This window comes from Varroa jacobsoni, unplaced genomic scaffold (genome assembly GCF_002532875.2).
Source record: "Varroa jacobsoni isolate VJ856 unplaced genomic scaffold, vjacob_1.0 scaffold_1273, whole genome shotgun sequence".
NCBI classification, from domain to species: Eukaryota; Metazoa; Arthropoda; class Arachnida; order Mesostigmata; family Varroidae; genus Varroa; species Varroa jacobsoni.
Genome location: NW_019214175.1, coordinates 108,199 through 130,509, shown reverse-complemented (window position 1 = coordinate 130,509; position 22,311 = coordinate 108,199). Strand labels below are relative to the sequence as shown.

General features: G+C 44.8%; 1 protein-coding gene across 20 annotated transcripts in view; it reads right to left on the bottom strand.

Moving 5' to 3' along the window:
* LOC111268282 (uncharacterized) overlaps positions 1-22,311 on the bottom strand; it is a 140,651-nt gene that overhangs the window by 13,907 nt on the left and 104,433 nt on the right. For 15 of the 20 annotated variants that reach the window (XM_086971618.1, XM_086971616.1, XM_086971619.1 and 12 more), the window contains 9 exons: positions 20,047-20,251; positions 18,778-19,823; positions 18,300-18,372; positions 16,797-16,829; positions 15,286-16,194; positions 14,779-14,973; positions 13,015-13,500; positions 12,106-12,255; positions 623-5,296 (listed from right to left, as the gene is read on the bottom strand). In XM_086971618.1, coding sequence (XP_086827744.1) covers positions 623-5,296; positions 12,106-12,255; positions 13,015-13,500; positions 14,779-14,973; positions 15,286-16,194; positions 16,797-16,829; positions 18,300-18,372; positions 18,778-19,823; positions 20,047-20,251 — 7,771 coding nt within the window. The remainder of the gene's footprint in view (positions 1-622; positions 5,297-12,105; positions 12,256-13,014; positions 13,501-14,778; positions 14,974-15,285; positions 16,195-16,796; positions 16,830-18,299; positions 18,373-18,777; positions 19,824-20,046; positions 20,252-22,311) is intronic. The other 5 variants (XM_086971617.1, XM_086971621.1, XM_086971620.1 and 2 more) reach the window with 5 other exon arrangements.

Genomic DNA, 22,311 nt, shown 5'->3' with positions numbered 1-22,311 from the left:
TTGTTGAATCGTACAATTAATAAAAGCAGGGGCTTTACAAATGTCATCGTAAACCTGGTTTTTAAAAGTTTCAACGTACAATTTCCCAAGCAGGCAGTTGAAACTGGGCTGACAAACATGGTATTGACTTTCTCTTAGCAAGAACAACAATAACAGACTAATAACCTTTTGTTCAATCACACAAACAGACAACATTCGGACCAGCACAAGCACGCACACGCACAGACGGACCCACAGGCACCCCGCTTAAAACTGACTTGCGCGTCTGACCCGGGGCAAAGACCACCCTCGGCGTAATTCACTGCCTTTGCCAAAACACAATGTGGTGTTACGTAATACATTTGCTGCTGTTGTTCACTCGAACGTTTAGCCGAACGTCTGAAGTGTACATTCAATTGCCACTCATTCAATCACATCTGATCCAATTTATCAAATTCAAACATCATCATCACCATCATCATCATCATCATCCATATGGACAGAGCATCCAGTCAATCAATTATCAATCCAGTTCATTCACCACGAGAGTTATACAACGCTCAAAGCACTACAGGATACTATGTTTAATATGAGAGACGTGAGGAGGCAGTACTTGCAGTAGGATTATAGTTAACAACTGTACCTGTGTCTTGAGCTGCTGCTAGCGACTGATGTAGAACTGATTGCGCCGACGATTCCGAAGATTGTGAGGTCGTTGTCACGGACGTGCTCGAAGTTGTAGAAGTAGTCATTGAAGTCGCACTGCTGGTGCTAGACACCATCGTAGCTGAGGACGACACTCCCTGTTGGCCTGCGCTGCTGCTGCTGCTGAGAGATTCTTCGTGCAACATCTCTTGTAGCACTGGATGTCGGAATTCAGTGAGGGTTGCACGCGTCTCAACAAGTTCACCTTCGAGACTATCTGCGGATCCAGTCTCGATAATTTCGTCCTCAAGTGAGGAGCTAAAGTCGTCCATTGAAAGTAGGATGGTCTTCTCTTTCATCTGAGTATGATCTGTGCGGAGGCTTGGTTGACATTCTGCGGAGGTCTCGTCCTCTTCGGCTATTTCTTCGATGACGTCTCGGACCAGCTGGTCTGAGGCGGACCTGTCCTTCTCGTGATCGATAAAGCTTTCCGTATCGGGACTAGAGCCGCGCTCTTCCTCCTGCTGCTGTTGTTGTTGACGTGACTGGGGTTCCGCGACAATTCGGGCGGCAGCCAATTGCGACACGATTTCGGCCGCCTTTTCTGTAACCTCCTGTACAATCGTCGAAGCCTTCTCCTGCGTCGAACGAATCTCCTCCGAGAGCCGCTCAACGCTAGGGGTGGACTGATTAAATTGAATACGCGAGTGCTGCTGTTCTCGAATACTACTAGGCGTCAGCAGCGTATCGTGGTTTTCTCGACTGCTAACTTGATTACTCGTCGTTACTGGCGCACTGCCAAATTGCACCGTTCGGCTTACACATTTCGGCTCGATTGTCTGCATCATTTCCTGAATGACCTCCGTCTCGGGACTAAGTTCTCTCTCGACCATCGAACTTTCGCTAATGGCTTCGGACTGTTGTTCCTCCGACAGCGTTTTAGCCATCGTGTCGAGAATGCCTCTGGGAGTATTGATCGGCTCATCGTCATCCTCTAATTGAAAAGCGGCGTTCTCGATGCCTTTGAATCGTTCCAACGGTCCGAGGGTCTCAACGGTTCGCATCTGGTGCTCGCTTACTTGCGTATCGAAGCTTTCCATTTCTTTAGCTGTTGACACCGTCGCAATCGTCGCTGCTTCGGACTTCACTGGCTGACCGATATTTTTGTCCTCGGGAAGTTCTGCGTCCATCGTGAGATGTAGTACCTCAACCCGATTTAACAGTTTTTCTGGATCGGAGCTTCTTGACAGCTGGCACGGATCGAATTCCGAGCGAGGCATTGTTTCGTCGTTAGTGCTTGAAGATGCTTCCAGAGGCACTAACCCGGAAAAATCTTTCGTGTCAGAAGATTCTCCTTTAATCGGCGGCTTAAATTGACTGGAAGATAGTGCCTTGAGCAGGGAGTTGCGGGCGTGTAAATCATATTTCTTGTCAGAGGATGCCACACTTGGTTCATTAGGAGAACAGTGCTTTTGTTGTTCTCCGCCTACAATCTCAGTCTTCTCCTCACGTTTGCGAAGAACTTCCATATACTCTTCAGCGTAAAGCTTACGATCGACCTCGGTTTCGTTTAATTTTACCGCATGTGCCTTCATCGTGGGCGAGCCCCTGATATCGTAGCATTCAGACAGCGTTGATTTCTGTTCAACATACGACGACTCGGTTGTTTCTTCTGGGTATTCTACCCGCTGGTTCTCTGCCTGGTGTGCCTGCAGCACCTCCATGTATTCATCCTGATGTAAAAGTCGATCGGCATCCTCGTCAGTTAGTTTAACCGCATGAGCTTTCATTGTGGGAGATTGTCGAATGTTGAAGTCGGTTGGCATACCCGAGTCTTCGTCTTCCGTTGTTTTCGCGGAGGTTGACGTTTCGAGCTTACCTTTTTCTTCAATTTCCTCATGTTGCTCCTCTTCTTGCTTGCGTAAGACCTCCATATATTCATCCTGATGGAGAAGACGGTCGGCATCTTCGCTTGCTATTTTTACAATATGGGCTTTCATCGTGGGAGATTTAGGGAGATCATATCCGCTATCCCATTGGCCCTTTTCACTTTCAAGTTCAGGAAGATTTTCTTGAATAGGAGTGGCCTCTTGGAACACAGTAGTGGGAGGCTCGGCGAGGTCCTGCAGTGGTCGTTTACTGCGCTCCTTGGGCTCATCCGCCGTCAAAAATTTCTGCTGTGCACTATGCGCTTCCAGCTCTTGCGTACGAAGTACTTCCATGTACTCTTCTTGGTGCAGAAGTCGATCAGTACTGTCTTCGTTCAGCCTGATCGCATGAGCCTTCATTGTCGGCGATTGACGAAGATCAAATTCTTCTGTAAAAGGTAGTTCAGATTGTTCTAACTTTGAGAATTTACATGGCTCTTCCTTTTTCGGGAAGTCACTAGAATCTGTATCCAGGCTAGGCTTTAACTCCGAGTCGGGGGTCTCAGCTCTTTTAAGGGGATGCGCAAGAGGACCAGATGCTTCTGAGAGATCATCTGGAGACAGAGCACCTTCCGGTCGTTCAACTAATTTAGCGGATGCTTGTTCAGTCATAACTGGCTGCCCAGTTGGCTTGTGACTACCTTCTGAAGACGAGTCATCCCCAGGGCTGCTGGCTCGATCATACTGATCTATAGGCGGAGCTGACGCGGCACTTGGAGTGTCAGGCGACAAAGCTTCATACTTAGTTGTGTTGGAATCCAAGACACTCGCTGTTTCTGTGATTGACGCAGTGGTTGCGGGTAGTACACGGCATTGTAGGGATTCAGCAGGAAGCTCTGAGTCAGGGCTTAGCCCACGCTGTTCAGGGTCAAATGACTTGGAAGACGCGATACTGAGCTCTTCTAGAGATCCATCAACTCGTGTGTGCGCTGCTGGTCCGCTTGAAGGTTCACTAATAACAGACTTTGGCGCCACTTCCGAATCGCTAAGGGCTTCTAAGCTCGAGCCACGCCTTAATGGATCGAAATCTTTGTGTGAAGACGGTTCCTCGGGTGAAGAAAAGCTCATCTGTTCCATTCTCTTCTCGATCTCCTCTTTAGTAGGATCTTTCGACTCAAGTTTATGCTTGTTTTTATCAGATTCCGGGGTCAATGGGAGTTCTTCCTTAAGTTCAACTACTTCAGCTAAAATACTTTCGTGTTCCTGCAGTTTGGTGGCAATCTGCTCAACCTCCTGCGAAAGCAATGTATCGTCGTCGCCTTGGGTCAACTTTGAGCTACTTACTTCGACGTTGATGACCTTAGTCTCCTCCATAATGGTAGTGATGTCAGTTTTTATGGAAAATGCCTCCTCTTGAGTCATCGTATGCTCGGGGGTTTCCACAGTGTAAAAAACTCTTTCTTCGGTAATTGTTTCTGGTTCATCTGACACATCCTGGAAGAGAGCACTTCTGTTCACTGACTGTTTCGCTCTAACGAGCTCAGGGCTTTCAACTTTATAGAAGTCCTCGACATTTTCGGGTGATCCAACGGTGTGGGTCTCGGTTAATTCAGTAATAAACGCCGGTTGTTCATTATCGCCGGTGAACGAAGGCTCTGCTTCGTCTTTTGGCAATCTATCCGCATCGCGTTCTGTACTTTTTTCTTGCTGTATAGTCTCAGCAGTTTCCAACTGTATAGAGCCGAGCTCCTCGCTCGCATACTCGACCCGCAGCATATCCTCCCTTTCGAGTTCCGGTGTCAGAGGCATATGTACTTTATGTGCAAGTAGCGTCGGTGATGTACGTACGTCATAGCCAGTGAAGTCCTTTTGGGGCGATTCTTCGCGAGTTTCCTGCATAACAAGGGAGTCTTTTGACTGTTGAATAACCACAGTCTTGTTGGTCAACACTTCCGCAACACGGTGCACTGCATGCTGTTGCTCCTGAACTGAAAATTCGTCCTGAACGGTGAATTTCTCCAGTGCCTTTTCATCAAGGAGAGTTGCCTCTCCTTTCGGAATCGTAGCACTAGGAAAGAGCTTTTCTCCAAACACAGAGCTCAACTTGGTTTCGGCCTGAGGTAGCTCGCTCGAGACCTCACTGGCCTTGCAACTGTCGATATCCGTGACTTTTTGCTTTGCTTTGCTTTCATCAGATCCATGAATATCCATCGCCGTCTCGCTCGACTGTTCCGCCTGTGGGTGTGATTGTTGTTGCTGTTTCTGTTGTTGTTGCTGTTGTTGACTTTTGATATCTGTCGTAGGTAGTTCTATATGCTCAGGAGCACGCTTGCTGACCTCTGTCTGCTGTTTCTCTATTGATGTTTCTACCACAGTCGCTCTAGTTTTTGCTTTCATTCCGGGGATGCCAGGTTGCTCAGTTGTCACTGCCTTTGCTTCCAATTGCCTTTCCTGCTTGACGAGGTCGACAAACTCTTTAACTTCGCGCCCCTCTTCGACGGTCTTTACCAATAGGCGTTTGATTTCGTAAGTTTCTTCATTTTGTTGTTGCTTACTCTGCCCCTCTGGCTGTTCGGACATTGTCTTCGTACTTGAGGTCGACGCCTCGAGCATATCCTGCCGCTCCTGGGACTGCTGCCTGAAGGACCCACTTTCAACACTGTCCTGCCGTTGCGTTGGTGACAAGACCTCAACGGTTTCCGTCGCCAGAGTTTCAAAGTATTCTTTCTTCTCGATGAAACTCATGGCCTCCGCACCAGGTCCGGAGTCCTCCTGTTCCTCTTTGGACGTTTTTCCGGCGGCACCTGTGGGATTAGCAGTCACATAAATCAAGCCTGACGTTGATGATCGTTGATTCTCGTTCGATTCACATTGGCTACCAGCCAGTCGCCAACTAACCACCCAAATGGGTTGGACCTAATAATCCCACTTGGGCCAAGCTCTGTATTGGTTATCGCTGGTCAACTGGTCTTGGTCGACGCATTGATCGGCCGAAGACAGTTGCGACTAAGCGCCCACATGTGGTACCACGAGAATGAACGAAGATTTGTCGATCGTGCGAACGACGGCCAAATCAGGCAGGCATGAGGCTCGATAAGTTCATACCAGATCAATACTTCAGACTACTTCAGATTCATAATGAGAGAGGTTGATATGCATCGAATACACTGAGGCTGAAAAATTAAGGGCGACGAAAGGGATTCAGAAAAGAGAGGTGTGACGTACGAATTTCGGCCAACAGCCGACTTCCGTGAGTGCGAGCGACGCCTTGAGTCGGCTTAAACTAACATCATTACAATAGCGGGCTGGCGACGGCAAGCACAGGTGACTAAGGCCACGCTGTTGCCCGAGCCTGTGAGGCCTTCCGTCGCCTTCTCGGTGGTCTCTTCGCCCTCTCACCTAAAGGGTGGAGAACGCCTCTTGTCATACCTTTAGTGCACTCTTTGCGATCTCAGCTTGAGGCAGGAATGAGTTAGCCTCAATTGTGCACCCGACACTAGTCATCTTCACCATCTTCATGCACGGAAGAAAGCAACCAAAGGCAACAATTTGGATTTCTAAAAGATTATATACAATGAAGTGTTTCATAAATACAGTACAATTGCACAGAGACACCTTGGCTAGAAGCAAGCATCTTTCGATGCACCCGAACCTCCAGTGCCCACTGGCAAAAATAGAAGAAACAAAATAGATCAATTTCTCCTGTGGTGACAGATAATGATCATAGTAACAGCAATAATAGACTTCTGAGACTCGATCCGTAAACGAACCGAAAAAAATAACCAGATGTGGCGAATCCAAGATTTTGGTGTGACCCTCAAAAGTTTGCGCTCCGCCTTTCGAAAAGAGAAAACAGAAAATATTTGAGATAAAAAAACGACGATACCAATAAACAAAGCGACGTGCTACGTCGATCATGTCGTTTTTTCCGTGTAACTTCGTTTTTTTTTTTTGTTTTCGTTTCTTGAATTAGCCTTAGATTTTCTTTTAAGATTGCATTGCGCACACGAAAATTTGCATGCAAATTATTCCAAATCCTATCGGTCCTTCCGCACCTAAAACCATTAACCTGTTCCGCCGTTTCAACAACTGATATTGGCCACACGCAATTAGTATTTTTTACCAGTGTACTTTACATATACATATATATATAATTGTAACTGACTTGCTCGTTCACAGTCAACTCCGCTTTGTAGTGGTCTCGTTTATTATCATATTGGTATTTTTTTACAGAAAATCCCGTGTCATCGACATGACAGTCGGATCAGAGTCGATCCTTGGCTCCACATTGTAACCGGCCAGAGGCCAGATAGTTAGGAATGGGTAAGTGTGTCGTGGTAAAAGTGAATAGGACCATATACAACATCAATAGGATACAAGTATGTGTGCGACCAACCAAATACTTCAGGATAAGGTATATGCGAACGCAGTAACCGCCAACCGACAAACCGGCCGTGCTCCAGTGCTCCTTGATTAGGAGTCGGAACCTCACACGGCGGCGGGTTGCCATGACATACGAGTACACCCTATGAACAGACTTGCTTGAATAATGATCTAGAAATGGTGAAAACAAACGCTACTGCTAGGAACTGTTGGTGCCCCCCAACAACAGAAGAAAGTCTGCGTGTCCGTGCGTCTGTCATTCACATCGGCTCAGTCTCACAATGATAACGTGATTCATGACATCTCCATCGACCTTCACCACAGGTCGATGAACACGTCTACAATGGAAGCAAATTACTTGCGGTATTCATATACACTCGGATACATTTGAAGGGGGTGAGAAATACGTTATACAGAAAACGGCAAATATCTGGCGACGACGAAGCCTGACACGATGAACATAAAAAGGTTGAATCTTCTCGTGATAATGACATGACGCTTGGCAGAAATTAAAACGTAATTTGAAAAACAGTGATGTTAGTTGTGACATTTCTTCTGCCATCCGCTTGATATAGTTTACTGGTCGCTGATGTTTTCGTGCCGCACCGGACGACGATTTCTTTGGCCGTCAGAAGCCCCATGCATCATCATCACCCCCCAACCGTTCGAAAATCCTACTTATTCCTGCGGCTACTCTAGCCTTTGGAGGCCATTGCTTCCCGGCAATCATACTCCTCAGAATCAAGTTTGCAGGAAAGAATTGTACCATCGATCGACTTACCACCACCATCATCTACAAACGTACGTTTTTTTTTGAATTTCGCATTGATCTGCATTACAGCTTCTAGGCGTCGCCTGTTACACTAAGGAGAATACAGGCGGTTTGTTACATCTTTAGTTGGTTTACCAGTATGCGGATATTAACTCAATGCTATTCACAAGCACACGAAAGGACGAAACTACTTTTGTTAGATAGAAACTCGATTTTACGCGCAGAGTAAAGACAGCTATCTTTGGCCAGTTTAAATGTCGTTAAGTTACTTTATCAACACTTAGGGCTAGTCAAAACGCAACAGAAATATCGCAAAAGATCGTTTTTTGTAACAGGACTAAGAACCCGGGTCCTGGTAGCCGCTGGGGCTTCTTTAATACTAGCAGTCATATAAATAGCATTAGGAGAAATAGGCGCAAAATCAGGAGTCTATTAGAGCGATTCAATTTAGCTTTGTTTCAAGGCGCGTTCCGAACGCATCGACGGAACGTGGGTCTGAGCGGCGGCCATACTGGAGATCCCACTCAATTACGGAGTTAATTGGTCCTGATTGGGGATCCGTGGGAGAAACCTCGCAACATACAAACCAATGTCGCATAGTCGATAATTCATAAGGTTTGAATGGACGAATTTTACGAGCAACATTAATTAAATAGAATAGACACCTTCTTAGCAGAGCGATCCGTAAATGCCTATTTGTTACCCGAACAGAAGTCGGGTAAACAAACTCATCTCACGTTCTCTCGGTTTCTACCACAACTGGCTGAATTGAAAGGCACCAGCGCGATTAAAGAAGATGACAGCGAACCTAATGAGTAAAAAACAAACTTAGTAAACAATCGATTATGTATAATATAACAATGAAATGAGGCTATTACAGTCGCTTAAAGCAATAGAGTGAGTGTAACACTAGCAAAGCAAGCTAAAGCTCCTGCATGAGCTACGGTAAATAACTGCAATAGATACATCACTGAGTATATACAACACTGGTCATAATCGTAAGAATATATATATATATATATATATATAATCTAAAAGTAAAAAGTACGATAATAATAACGGTACCCATCGTACGCATAGAATAGGTAAAGCATCACTATGAAGATCAGATTCGACGACGATGCCATATCACGCTATAACCAAATCAACTGGAAAACACACTGGAATAAAAAGCGTTCTAGTCTAGCCTACGCACACGATACGACATTGACAATAGGAATCGAGGCTAAACGGCGTAACAAAATCAAGGACCGTGCCTGAGTGTGGAAGGATAATAGTGACGAGGAACAGCAAAAGCCGCAGTTTCATAACAGCAAAAGGTCGATAAAAATAAGAAATTGTCCGCAACAATAGCGATGACATTTCTCCAACTGAGATAAGCAAAAACTTCGTAGAAAACATCTAACAAGCAGGCCGCAGTAGTAGTGGTCCAAGTTGTAATGGCTTATAAATGAACGGAGCGAAATTCTAGCTGAAAATAAAGTAACAACGGATAAAGTAAGAGCAAATCCTTTTGGATTTGACCGAAAGTGGGGAAAAAAAAAGGCAACTACAAAATACGAACGAAACCTGACCAGGAAACATCAGACAGGAAGCCGCACGCGAAAACGTACATTCGTGTGTACGCAAGGTGAAGTACGCGAACATATAGGTAATAAAGTGGGCGAACATCGTTGGGGTTATAGAGATAGATAATCTGAGGTTGCTCTTCGTCAGTGCCGACGCCAATTTGAACGGTCGAGAGAGCTTACTGGACCATAATGTAAAATAAGAAACACGAGTTAAATACATGGCTTAATTATTCGGGTCACCGGGAAAAATCAGTCGGTACTATTCGAAGGAAAGACCTCGAGAAGCTTTGGAAGTATGTTATAGGGCTTCATATGACTATTGAAATAAGTGCTTGTTATCCGCTTTTCTTTTATGATTGAAACGCGTTTGCCTATGCATCATAGATGAGCGCATTTGGAGCTGGAGAATATTTTGGACTTCAAAGGCCACACATAAAGCCAACTCTGCTTTGGGCGTGACGGCTCTTAGTGGTTGGAGTTCATCCAGTTGTACGCAATGTCCAATCGAAGATTAAATGCGCATTTTAAAAAAGAGCGTGAACAGATCTGAAGGTAGCGTGTCTCTTAGTTTGTCAAAATGGCATCTTAGGTAAACTATAGATTGCCAGGGTGTTTGGCAGGGTCCTCGTCAAGACAAATCGACTAGTTTCATTATAAAAAAAAAAACAAGAACTATTCGTGGACTGGAGGATCGTTGAAGTTAAAGGTGTTTTGTGACAACAGAATAGCCCATTCAAAGCTAGTACACATTGGGTCATTCCTAATAATTAGCTAGTTCTCCGGCAGCTCTCGCAAATGTCTTCTTCATATCTCAGCGTACGTGATGAAGGCTGCATGCCCTCAGCCGTCCACGTGCACCGCACACGTAGGTAGTTAATATGAGAGCTAATCATGCATCTTCGGATAATCGGTTGATATCACAGCGAGTCATGTCGGTTCAGCCAGCAGCCGGCCTAGTAAAGCAGCTAGATTGATGATTATTGAGGTTTCTATGTCGCGTAAGCCTTCGTTAAACGTCACAGTAGCATCAATGCCCTTATCATCATCGTTTTTTTGTCGAGAATGCTGTATCCTCTGCAGTATCCGGACACGTAACACAGTGGTACTCCGGTACACCCGTATAAAATCCAAGGCGATGCTGGTTCCGGTAAATATCTTTTACGCAGCTTTTACTGAGAAAGTCAATTAAAACTTTCGCAGTAAATGAGCGGTGCATGAAACCGACAAACTTCTATTTGCTGTATAAACGAATCTCATGGTCGCCAAAAATTGATGAAAAGCTGCTAGTGAATCACAGTATACGATGATGAATTGATCAATGATTGTGATGAGCCGTTATAATGATGATAACGATAAATGAGATATGATGATTTCAACGTAGCAGAGCAAGTCGACGTACGAGAATGGATCATTGTAGTGACGATGAGTTCCTCTATCGTTTCGTTGCCATTTTGGTTGATTTCCCTATTGAAGTGAGTGACAGATTCGCTGTTCGCCCAAACGATAGGTGGCGAAAGTTGAGATCAAGTTAAAAAACGAGGTCAGGTTGCAGCCTCTATGGAGCATGCTCACGCCCACGCACTCGACTCCAATCAGGACAAGAGAAAACAAGAAATGGTCCCCCCATTTTAAAGGGACTGTTTACCTTTTATGTGATGGGAGACGATACGTAACTCAAAAGTCATCATTGTAATTGGGCTACTGTTAATAATAGGACGCCTATATATGCATAAGGAAGAAAACTCATGAGACTACACTGTTTTCAATAGACTTATCAAGCGGATCATTGTTCGATACGTGATTGAACCATTATGTGCTTTCAGTGTAAAACGGACTAAGAGCTCTGTGATTTTGTTTATCCGCTTAAATAATCGAGACGACGGTCGGCTGTCTCTATTAGCTAGCGTATTGTGCAACCACTAGGATTTAGAGTAGATTGTTTTATAATTATCACAATACTAATTACTCCAAGGATTTTACAAATCGCTCTAATAATTAGCAAGACCCTGCGTCAACATGTTGTTACACTAAATTGTCCGTTTCTTTTATAGAATCAAAAGAGAGTTTTATTAGCTTATCTGTTAGCTGCCGTTTTGACGATTATCGTATTTGGGACAAAACGCATCCGGTTTGGTGTTGGTGACCAGCTCTAAAGGTTCGTCCGATCCTAAACGTGAATGGTCGACTTTACAGGCACGACTTTTACTACAGTCCATGTCATTTCCGACGGAAAGTAATACTTGTAGTGTTCTATTTTGGTCGGTGCAATATGAGCCTGCTCCAACAAGGTCCGCTTAAGCTGAAGTATCATGCATAGAAAGTGGCGGCTATTAGAAAGACATCAGGGTCTATGGGGTGAATGGAATCTATTAAAACTATATCACCAACCAGCGTTGAGACGCTCATGCACAAACAAACCGTCGTTATATGCTGAGTGACCTACCAGGCTTGCACAGCTCCAGGCAAGATCTGTCTGGAAATGCATGCCGACAGCTACACGAGGGGCGGTAGGGTAGGATAGACAAGGCACAAAGCCACAACGAAACGATGCGCTTTACACATACATACACTCGGCAGTGTGCCAGTAGAGGCTTCAGCAGAGTCCGGTTGGGACAAACGAGTCAGGCCATTCTCCCAGTGAGACATCGTCCATCTTCAGCAAATGCGTATTCTGTTCCTGATCGGAAATCGCCACCCTCTTGAGGCGAAACCATATTTCAGGGGTTCCTTCAGCCGTACAACGCGTCAGCGCCGTAGCCCGCTGTCGGACCTACTCGTGTCCTGCCTATAGCTAGTCGCCTTGCAACAGGTTTTCGCGCAGTCAGGAGAGATCAACGTCTCATGGATGGGCAAGCCTGACCTGTCGTCACCAGACGTCGCCACTTACCTTGCAGGTGCTGCAGTCCCGAAGAGGCGGTCCCTTCGTCTTCAGGTAAACTAGAAACCGACACCTGGCTGGTATCTGCGTCAGACGCCGCGGCCTCAGACTCGTGCTGTTGCTTGCTCGAGATCTCGATCGGACCGGGCTGGCTTTCTTCTGAAATTGCGATCGCCGACCGCATGCAGAAATGAAATAAGCTCAACGAGTTACTCTATACGAGCCACCATAGTTGCTGTGACATATAACAACTATCAGTTATTAGACTGCGCAGACCCAATCCATTCCATCTAGACAGCATGTTTTGAGGACTAAGCACTAATGGCGAATACATACGTTGATGTAGGCGGTCGAGCTCTATTCATGGGCCCATCTAACTCACGACTGCGCGGAATTAACAATAGTAATTAATAAATTAGTGCAGCCGAAGTGGTAGCGGTGCAGCTCTGGACTTGTGTTATGTGTGTTAACGTGAATGGAACATGTTATACTTTCTAAAGCTGTGACTAATTCAAGCAGGACCGCCACGAAAGCTTGGCCTATGCTAGGGTGGTCCTAGCTATACTAGGAATGGGTAGGATTAGTAATAGCACACAGCAACAATTGTTTCTCGTTTTTTTGTTTAGTTTTTCTGGCGTCCTCAACAGCAGTCATGGTCGTTGATGGTGGTTCACAGTCGTGTGCCATAACACCCACCACGAGTGCGAGTACAAATTGTGTGAAATACGCGGCACAGGCACAACAAACCTTTACGAAAAGTAATCTATGTAGAGCAAACTTTGTCGATGTATGTTAAGTACAAATGACGAGCTTTCATCTCGTTCTTTTTGTGGTTTTATGCATTCTCGCTTTTTCCGTATTAGATACAAATGACAATTATTATAATTTTTGTTGCTGCTGCTGCTGCTGCTGATGTACCTTGCACAAAAGCGGCAGTCGTGGCTTTTGTTATGGCGTGCGGTAACGTGCCGTCGGGGGGTAACACCACCTCGTGAGACTCCCGAACAGTCGAAGTTGGAAAACCATCGCTGCCGTAACGTGTGCCGCTAAAGGCCTCGTCGAATGTGTGCTGGAAGCCTGCAGGTGGTATATTGCTCATTATTATAGCGTCTGTTGGCTGAAGTTCTTGCGATGATTGCTGTTGTTGGATGGCGGAGGTAACGGGCTCGATGGCGACAGCAGTAGTGATACGTTCAGCTTCGTCACCACCGATCTTGGTGATGATCGGTCCGCTGCTACGGTGCTCGGGAGAAGGATGGGAAATTAACTCTGTGGGAGCAACTGGACCTCGGGAGTTGTGTGCGTGGGTCGTGACTGTGCGCTGGGTGGTTACGCCGGTTGGGGCTAAGCCTGGGACGCTAGCATCAAAGTCCTTGAGTGCCTCGCTCAATTCTCCGATTACCCCTGTAATCGGAACGAGGTCCGAGGACGCCAACGGTGGCTGCTTAGGTGCGCGTAATCGCTAACAATAGCAATAATAATAATATAAGAGTATGGTAATTTCGTGTATACGACACGCAAAATTAGTCGGTCGGTACGAACCTTAATATTAGACGCTTTTATTAGAGGTCTGATCATTAATTAATGCTATGTATCGTTTATAGGGACAGGCAAGCTTGACACGAGGTGCGTTTGATTTAAATGAATTTCAATAGAGTTATCGTAAGTAGTAGTCGTGAGAAGAACCTTTGCTCGGTCAGCAGAAAGCTGCCTCATTGGATCACTGGTGCTGAAAATCGACGTGTGAATGATTATACGTACCATGCACTGCTGCAAAGGCAGGTCCTCAAGTTAGAGTTACAGAAAGAATTAATCAAAACAATCGCGGACCATCTGATGATTTTCACACTTGTAGAAATATCGTCAAATGGATATGAGTGTCAGTACCGGTCAATGGAGGCCGGTAGAACCACCAGCGTTTTTTTGATATTAGTAACAGTGATTGTTAGTCACAGAATTCGAATAAAGTAAACCGATACCGCATAATGCTAGACGCAATTATGCTACTGTGCAACGTACGCTTCTATGACATATTCTTCCTCAGAACATAGCAAAACATTCGTCACTTTCTTCTTCTCAGCTTTTCGTTCGAAGACATTCTGCAGTACGCATTCTCATTGGACGCTTATCATAGAAGTGAGTGCAAGAGTTCTGTATTTGCTAGTCGCAAATTAGTAAATATATGTATATATATTGGTTGTGCGGGCGTTACCCGCTATATAACGCAAGACAGACAGCGTGTCAGATTTTTAACAAGCTTGATTGATTTTGAATGGGCAAGCTACCCTGTACGAGGTATTGTGCAAGTTCGTGAGAGTGCTGATGACAGGCGAATCAGGCGCCGTTTTCAGGGGCAACAAAATCAGTTTTGAGAGCCTCTCCGACAGGTTACGGATAAGACTCGAGAGAAAAAAAGCACCAAGGTTCGTCAATGGTGATAAGTAAAAGCGCATATAGTGTTTTGTGCATAACTTATATATCGATATCTATATTAAATATATATCGATAATAACCGATATCGATAATATATATCGATGAATTGATTATTGCCTCGATGTGGTCAGAGTGTGACTTTGTTATGCTCTTTTTCAGAGGAGAACCGGGTCTAAACCCATGTCAGCAATACCCAGCACCTTGCGCGACTGTGTCAACCCAAGCAAGCGTGCGAACGTCAAGGCTAACCTTCTCTGGAGATAGTCATTGTTTTTGACGTAACTGCTCGAGTTTCCTGACGGTACTCCGGGATGACGACCTCTTCAGGGGCAGTCTCCTTGATGTACCTCTCTATCTCAACATTTCTTCCCATTATTCCGCCGGGAGCCACGTCCACGATGTTGCGGCCTTTTAACTTAACCGGCGCTTTTGTGGATGCTGTACCTTTGATAATATCGGATTTAACAGATTTAGTTTTACGTAGTTGTCCCTTTGTCTCGCTTTCGTTTCCACCCTTTTGCTTTGTTTTCTTCTAAAAAAGAAATCGTTAAATTACTTTCGTTTCTTGGCCCAATGAAATTGAGTGCGAAACAAATTCAAAAAGGGGTCATGAAGGATCTGCAAATGTGTTCCTCAAACCTCGAACTATAATTTCATTCAAACGAGTTGCTTTGTCAAACTTCTCATCCAAATAGGTTGGATGTTCAAGGCAAGCGTGAGATGCACGAAAACGTACGAAAATGCGACTGAGCGTACCCTTTAGAGCAAACTCCTTGTCGTCCTTGACAATTTGCTCAAGTAGTTCTGCTGACAGCTCATCCACCGGTGTTCCACCGCGTTTCAGCGTTGGCACCTTGGCCTGAGGAAGCTCGGTCTTCTTGATGATTTCGCTCATGATGGCATGACTGGCGGTTGTCATACTGGGCACAATGGTTCCCTCTGCTGCCGATTCAGTAAAAGGAACCCCTGCCTTCTTCGGGCGTTCAGGAGGTGTCGCGATCGGGCTCTTGATCTTCTTCGCCTCCTCTTTTTTAGGAGCCTCCTTTTTAGGAGAATCTTTCTTGGCTGCAACCTCTTTCCTTAATTCCTCTTTTTTAGACTGCTCCTTTTTGGGTTCGTCCTTTTTAGACTGCTCCTTCTTAATAGTACCAGCATCCTTTTTAAAGGCAGTTAAATCTTCACGTTTCGGGACTTCCTTCTTCGCTGATTCTTCCTTCTTAGAAACAGGCTCCTTTTTGAGCGAGTCATCTTTTTTAAAAGCAGTTTCTTTTTTTGGAGATTCTTTTTTAACTGGCATTGAGCTATCCTTTCTCGGTTCGTCCTTTTTCTCTTTCTTAGGAGGCTCCTTTTTGAGAGGAGGAATCTCTCTTTTAGGCGATGGCTTCTTCTCCTCCCTTTTAAGCGGTTCGGGCTTCTTGTCTTCAAAGGACTCCTTCCTGGCAGCCACTTTCACGTCGGGTTCGGGACCCTTTTCTTTGTTCGAAAGCGGAACAGGTGCTCTATCTTTTTTGGCTTCAATTTTCGTCGTACTGGTCTGCAATTTGGTCATTGGCGAGTGCTCAATGAGGGAAGTCTTTGTTGAGCTCGAGGCTGAGGTCGTGGTTGAATAAGATGTGATCTCAATTTGTGTATCATCGGGCCCGCGGGTTATGCCAAAAAATTCGTCTGAAAATTATACGTGGATTTTTTGTTTCGCTTTTTCCAATACGAATGCCATGGCAAAACGCATTGACGTATGGTATCATGAGCAATGCACTAATAAAATAGCATCTACATGAAGCGCGAATGATGGTTTCGGCACGGTGAACAAAGCAAACTTCACACAAGGTACGTATGGACACATACACGACATGATTTGATGATAATGATTTTCCTAAAAAAAAAAAAACGAAAAAATGCGCCGGTCCTGTGGCTCATTGACTGTAGTGACCAGCTGCCGGTGAACGCGCAGCGTTCTCTTTCTTCTTTATTTAACTAGCATTAACGCAAGAAAATACGTGACTAGGTCCGGCTTTGAAAAATAGTTCAGTCGGTCCAAAAATGGCCAACGACAGCTGTTATGTACGGACGATAGATTAGAATTGCAATTTAATGAAAAACGCTGGCAAAATGGCGTGACATAAGCGCGTTGGATAGGTGCGTTGAGCATTTGATGTAGCACTTGCATCTCGACTGCGTAACCTCGCGTGATCGTAAAAAGGTTGCCATCAAACGTAAGTAGGATAGAAAGTATCATAGATGCGCGTAAAAAAAGCTTAATCACGTACCTCTCCTGCTTTTCAGAACCGTTGTCGCGTGAACTAACAATAAATCACTGAGTTAATAAAAGATCCGGATTATACACGGATTTCGTTATGCTTGGCTGTCTTATAAAATCTACCCGCCTGTTCATTGAATGTAGTGTTTTGGCTTTTTCCCTGCCGCCTTAGTTTCATTCTTAATAGAAGCTTATTTCGTTATTTTGCCGAGCATCAGAGTTTGCAGCTGATGGAATCAATGAAAAAAGTTCACACAACTTATTTGACATATGATGTCATCAAAAGGACAAGAAGCACTTCTGTTACTATTAGTAAAATCTTGTTGACATGAACTTTCGAGCTCCATATCAGATAGATACGTACGGCTGCTTTAACGTCGTTTCGGTGCAAGAAAAGCTACTTGTACAATTCGTTCGGTGGACTCAATCCCCAAACGGCATCGACGACGATGACAATGCTAAATGCTTTACCTATATGGGAAAATGTATGTTCAGAGACTTCGAGGAGTAGCTAAAGTGGTGACCAGTTCTCTTTGTCTGAATTCTAGGCGAGTCACTGTCGAAAAAAAGGGCGTGACAATTCGTCATTGCCCTCGTCCCGTCGTTTGGTTATCGTTCATTTTGCAAAAGCTGATACGCCTCTGTCTTTTCCATTCTTCTATACAATACTGGAAATTCCGAGTGGTAAAAATACTAAACACACTGAGGACAAAAGTAGATTAGGGAACGGTAAATATCGATGACGTTGCTGGCGACGCAGTTTTAGAGAGGACCTGATAGACAAGCCAGCTTCACTCACTATGCCATTTTGATAAGGAAAAAATATATCCTTTAGAACGGTATTGCGTGGAGTTGATCGAGCCCAGTCTCAGATTCCACTGTTGTGGAATCTGAGACTGGGCTCGATAACTTGTGGCAAATGTATTTTTAGCGAAACGTTTCGCTACTACGTAGATGTTATTATTAATGATTTTTTAAACTAATTTTTGCTATTATGAATATTAGTGTGGGTTCGGTTCTCGCTAAGATCACATGTAAGTTCATGATGATGGCTTGATTGCCAGTGATGGACGAATTCGTTAAGCTTAATTTAAGTATAATTAAAGTATTTTCACAGCGAGTAAACGTAGTAAGTTTTATATATGCAGTTTGCTGACTGATTCATCTGTTAATAGATTTTTGACGGCGAATTATTCCTGTAAGCACGTGATACACGAAATAGAATGCGACCGTTGGCAGAAAGAACGTATCTAATATTTTAAGCTGATAAATTATGTACACAAATATATAATACTAACTACCAAACAAGTTACCGAAGAGAGATAGCTTTTAGAATCTCAGAAGAAACATATTGATAGATCAGGTCCTCAATGATCAGTAGATTGACGAGACACGTATTTCAATGAGCTACCAACTACTAAACGCTACCTCGTAGGGGCATATTTTCTAGGGCTGTGAATACCCGCTATTGACAACTGATTATTTGCGACGTGTTGTGGCAAGAATAACTTACCAACAGGTGCAGGGGTGGCAGTTGGCTTAACTTTGGCAGATCCACTGCTGGTATCTTCGGCTGATTCCGCGTCCTAAATAGATAACATAAAGCGAATTAGATAAAATCGGTACGAATAGCAGTTGAAAGCTGTACGGGAGAGACTTGGACTAAAAATACTGATATGACAGTACATCACTATCAGTCTTTTCACGGTAATTATATTATTACCAAATTTGTTTCTATGATTTAATATACGTTCATAAAAAAAATAGTTTGGCAATTCAGGCTGATCTCTGCTGTTGCAGATGCAGCTGTTTCAATTTCTCAGCCTCCTGTATGTATAATAATAATAATAATGAAATTTGTGGCTACAAATCGGCCTGCGTTATGTACCCAAGTACTGTCAAAAATTATTCGCAGCACCTATAGTTCATTCTGATAAAAACGCGATTAATATACATGTGTGCTTTAATCTGCAATGGAAGGCTAAGCCTACCTTCATAATGTCCCTTTCGTCAGCCGAGCTGGTCGTGACGAGGGTGGTTCGGGTGACAGTAACAACTGAGGCCGGAGCAGCTCCGCTCAGATGAACCTTCGCGAGTGCGCGTTCCACTTCGTCAGTAACCACCTCGGTGTTAGACATGCACTTTTGCACGATGTCCTCTCTACCGATGTTCTGAAGTGCTTTTTCTAATGCATTACCCGTCGCTGCCGGACCCATCCTCTGAATCCAGATCCTCAACATGGTTAACGCCTGTTGGCTGTTATCATTCAGTATCTCGTCTTTGATCTGCTGAATTTCCTGGGTTGGTATATTTAGCTGGCGTGCAAGAGCGGACCAGTCGGCGCCCAGTTCTCTGGCCGTGTCAGACAGATGTAGGTCGCCGCGGTGGATCATCTCTTGCGGGCGTAACCCGGTCTCCTGCACGAAGCCGTACTTTTTCTCGAGTGGTACACTCATGTACTCGACGGGCTCCGGTAGCTTTATATTGAGGTTGCAAACGGGCGTCTGCGGTGCGTCCTGATGTTTACTGCGTGGCTCTTTCATAAAAGCAACACGTCCCATCGGTTCCTGGTGCATGTCCTTGACGCGGGCATTGAAGGCTACTCGGTTCTCCTTAAATGCCTCGAACGTGAGAGCGAGCTGCTCCCCGGACTTGGTGATGGGCACTAAATTGCCCGCAAACTCGAGGTACTGTTGCGTGCCCTCGAGAACCTCGACATCTCGGCTTTTTGCCACCTCGGCGAAGTGTTCCTGCGATTCGAGAGTCTTCTCCTCTCGGTCATCAGTCATGCAGAACACCCTCAGCTGCGCCTCAAGAGACTCGTGGCGCTTGGCGAATACCACAAATTTAGCCATAAACGGGACAAGCACTGCTTCTTGGTAGAGCTCACCTGCGAATTTGGTCACTTCACTGACCTGGCGGCAGTCGATTAGCCAGAATCTGGCTGAGACGGTGGTGGTGAAAGATACACAATCGTTGACGAAGGTCAACGGAGTCGATCCAGTCACGTCTTCCCATTGAGCCTTGGTTTGTCCACCTTGAGTACACCGACGGATGGCAATAGCGGAGTCAAATTGTATCGCAGCAACAAATGATAATCAACAAGCATGTTTGACTAAAGTACTACAAAAAGAACTGCATTATGTATCCCTACTGAAACGGCTACCTCATAGGATTATCTATCTCAGAAAATGGGTTAGCATAAAATCGTCTGCTAGATTGGGAATGATGTAATTCCTTATTGTCATTGCTGTCGTTACCTGTGATACTGCAAAGTAACCTGAGTGTGGGCGCATCACCAGAGTACTGGTTTGTCATGCCCTTGTGGGCGGCACGTGGCAACGGAATCGTTAGGGTGATGGGCTTGTGGAATTTGCGACGGCGCGGCTCGACCGTTACGATCGGGCTGACCGCCACGCGGTTGCCCAGCAGCCGCGTGACCACATCGGTGTGTATAGGCTGGGCCTGCAACGAAAAACGACAACAATGCACAGGAGGTGATCACACAGACGAACGTTTTGAGCAACACTTTTCACACCTAGGGTCACGTTGTATATGGTAGTGGAGCTCGCATTACAGTCATCACTGGTCCGCGCTTTTTCTAAATAAGATAAGCTTTGCCAATTAACCCAGTAAACAAAGCACAATTAGAGAACCTCTACTGTATTTCTATTAGTATACTCTTCTCATAGGAAAGTTATGCTCGTACCCAGTAGTCATAACACGACGAGAGGATCCCTAGGATTCCGTCGTCTGTTCGAAAGGCGACAGGTATTAGGTGCATATAGGGTGAACCAAAAATAGGTGGCAAGCTGGGAAAAACGGGTTGACGGTCAACGATACCATGGTATTCCGTGCCAATAACGGTCAACCTGCTTTTCCCAAACAGCATAATGCGACTTTGAAATCAACCTCAACGTTCGCTTTTCTAATCGATTTGTTTTCGTGCGATTGCCACGGTTCGCGTCTACTTCTGTGGTGAAGTGTCTTCAAATTCTGTCAGTGACTTTTCCCCTTCGAACGATGTAGAGATTGCTGGTGATTCTGTTGTTGCTGTCTGTTAGTGCACGAATAACAAATATTTCGTTAGCTTTGGAGGTAGGGTCATTCGGTAGTTCTACTCCCGTCCCAAACTGGGCATTGCTCTTGCTGTTGCCGGAGAAGTCCCAGATCAAATCAGCAAATCGGAAGAGGTCAGATCATTAACAGAAGAAGGCAAATCCCCGCATGCGAGTATTAGAATTACTAGTAATGCTTAAGTCGCATGCTCGCCATTTTGCTCTTCCACCATGCACTTGATTGTTTTTTGTTGTTGCTGTTGCTGTTGTTGTTGTTGCTGTTGCTGTTGTTGTTGTTGTTGCTGTTGCTGTTGTTGTTGTTTTACGAAGGCCACTTACCTCGAAACCGTCTTCGCTTCTGTCTAGGACAAATGTACCGCCCGCCAACACTAGGCCTTGATCCTGCCCTGCACCGCCTCCCTCAGCAGCTCAACCATTGCTTGGAAGAACCGGCATTGTCAAAAGGCCATCGCCCGAGGCGAAGCTCTGCACCCAGTACCACAGCAAGAAGCCAACCGCTCTGTCCCTGTTTAATAGCTACAGCCACCGCTCTCTGCCCGAGATGCTTTCCCCGCAAAAATCTCACCTAATTGCGCTGGAAACTACGCGTTGTCGATTACTACGAACAACGAATATAAACTTAACTTTGTGACCGGCTGGTGCAGGAAAAACGACAACATAAGACTCTCACCGCTAACAAGCAATGTTGCCAACACTTCATTACCCCTATCTTATGTCAGCCTTCAGAAATAGCACCAAACTATAGTTTCAAGATGTACCCTTCGACACGCTCACCGAATACTGTCTAAATTACGTACATACGCAGCTACGTTCGGGCGACCTCATTCTATTAATATAATAGTTATAATTATTCTGTTATTACAATTTTTCCTTCAAGCGATCTCGCAGACTGATCTGGGACTTGGGAAGTTCCGATTCGAGTAGTCCGAATAACCGCGTTCTACCTCCAAAACGGACATCATTGTATCTGACTAATTGTTGTCTTTTTTTGTTGTTATTGTTGTTGTTGTTATTGTAGTTATCCTGTTATCATTTTTCGCTTACGACGCTAACATTTCGGCGCTTTGCCTTGTTTTGTACAGCTCAAATGTGTGTTGTAAGAGCTTGAGCCAAACCATTAACTAATGCGTACGATTTTTGTCTTTGCCGATTTCAAGTATCTCGTGGATTTTCGATGCGTTCGGGTACGAGCAAACTTATTCTTCACTTAATTAAAAAAAATGATGGTATGTTAAAAAATCATCTTTACGAAACATCTCTATTGTTTTTTTGTGGATATTTCTAATTCTTTTATTATATTTTTTATTTGTTGTCTCTCTCTTTGTCATCGAAGATTCCAAATAAGAGAGATGCTTTCGTGACTGTATTCGTTATTATCATTATCACTTCAGCAGCAAGCTTATCAACATCCCTCATTCAGTCTTTCATTCACCCTCGTACAGCAAT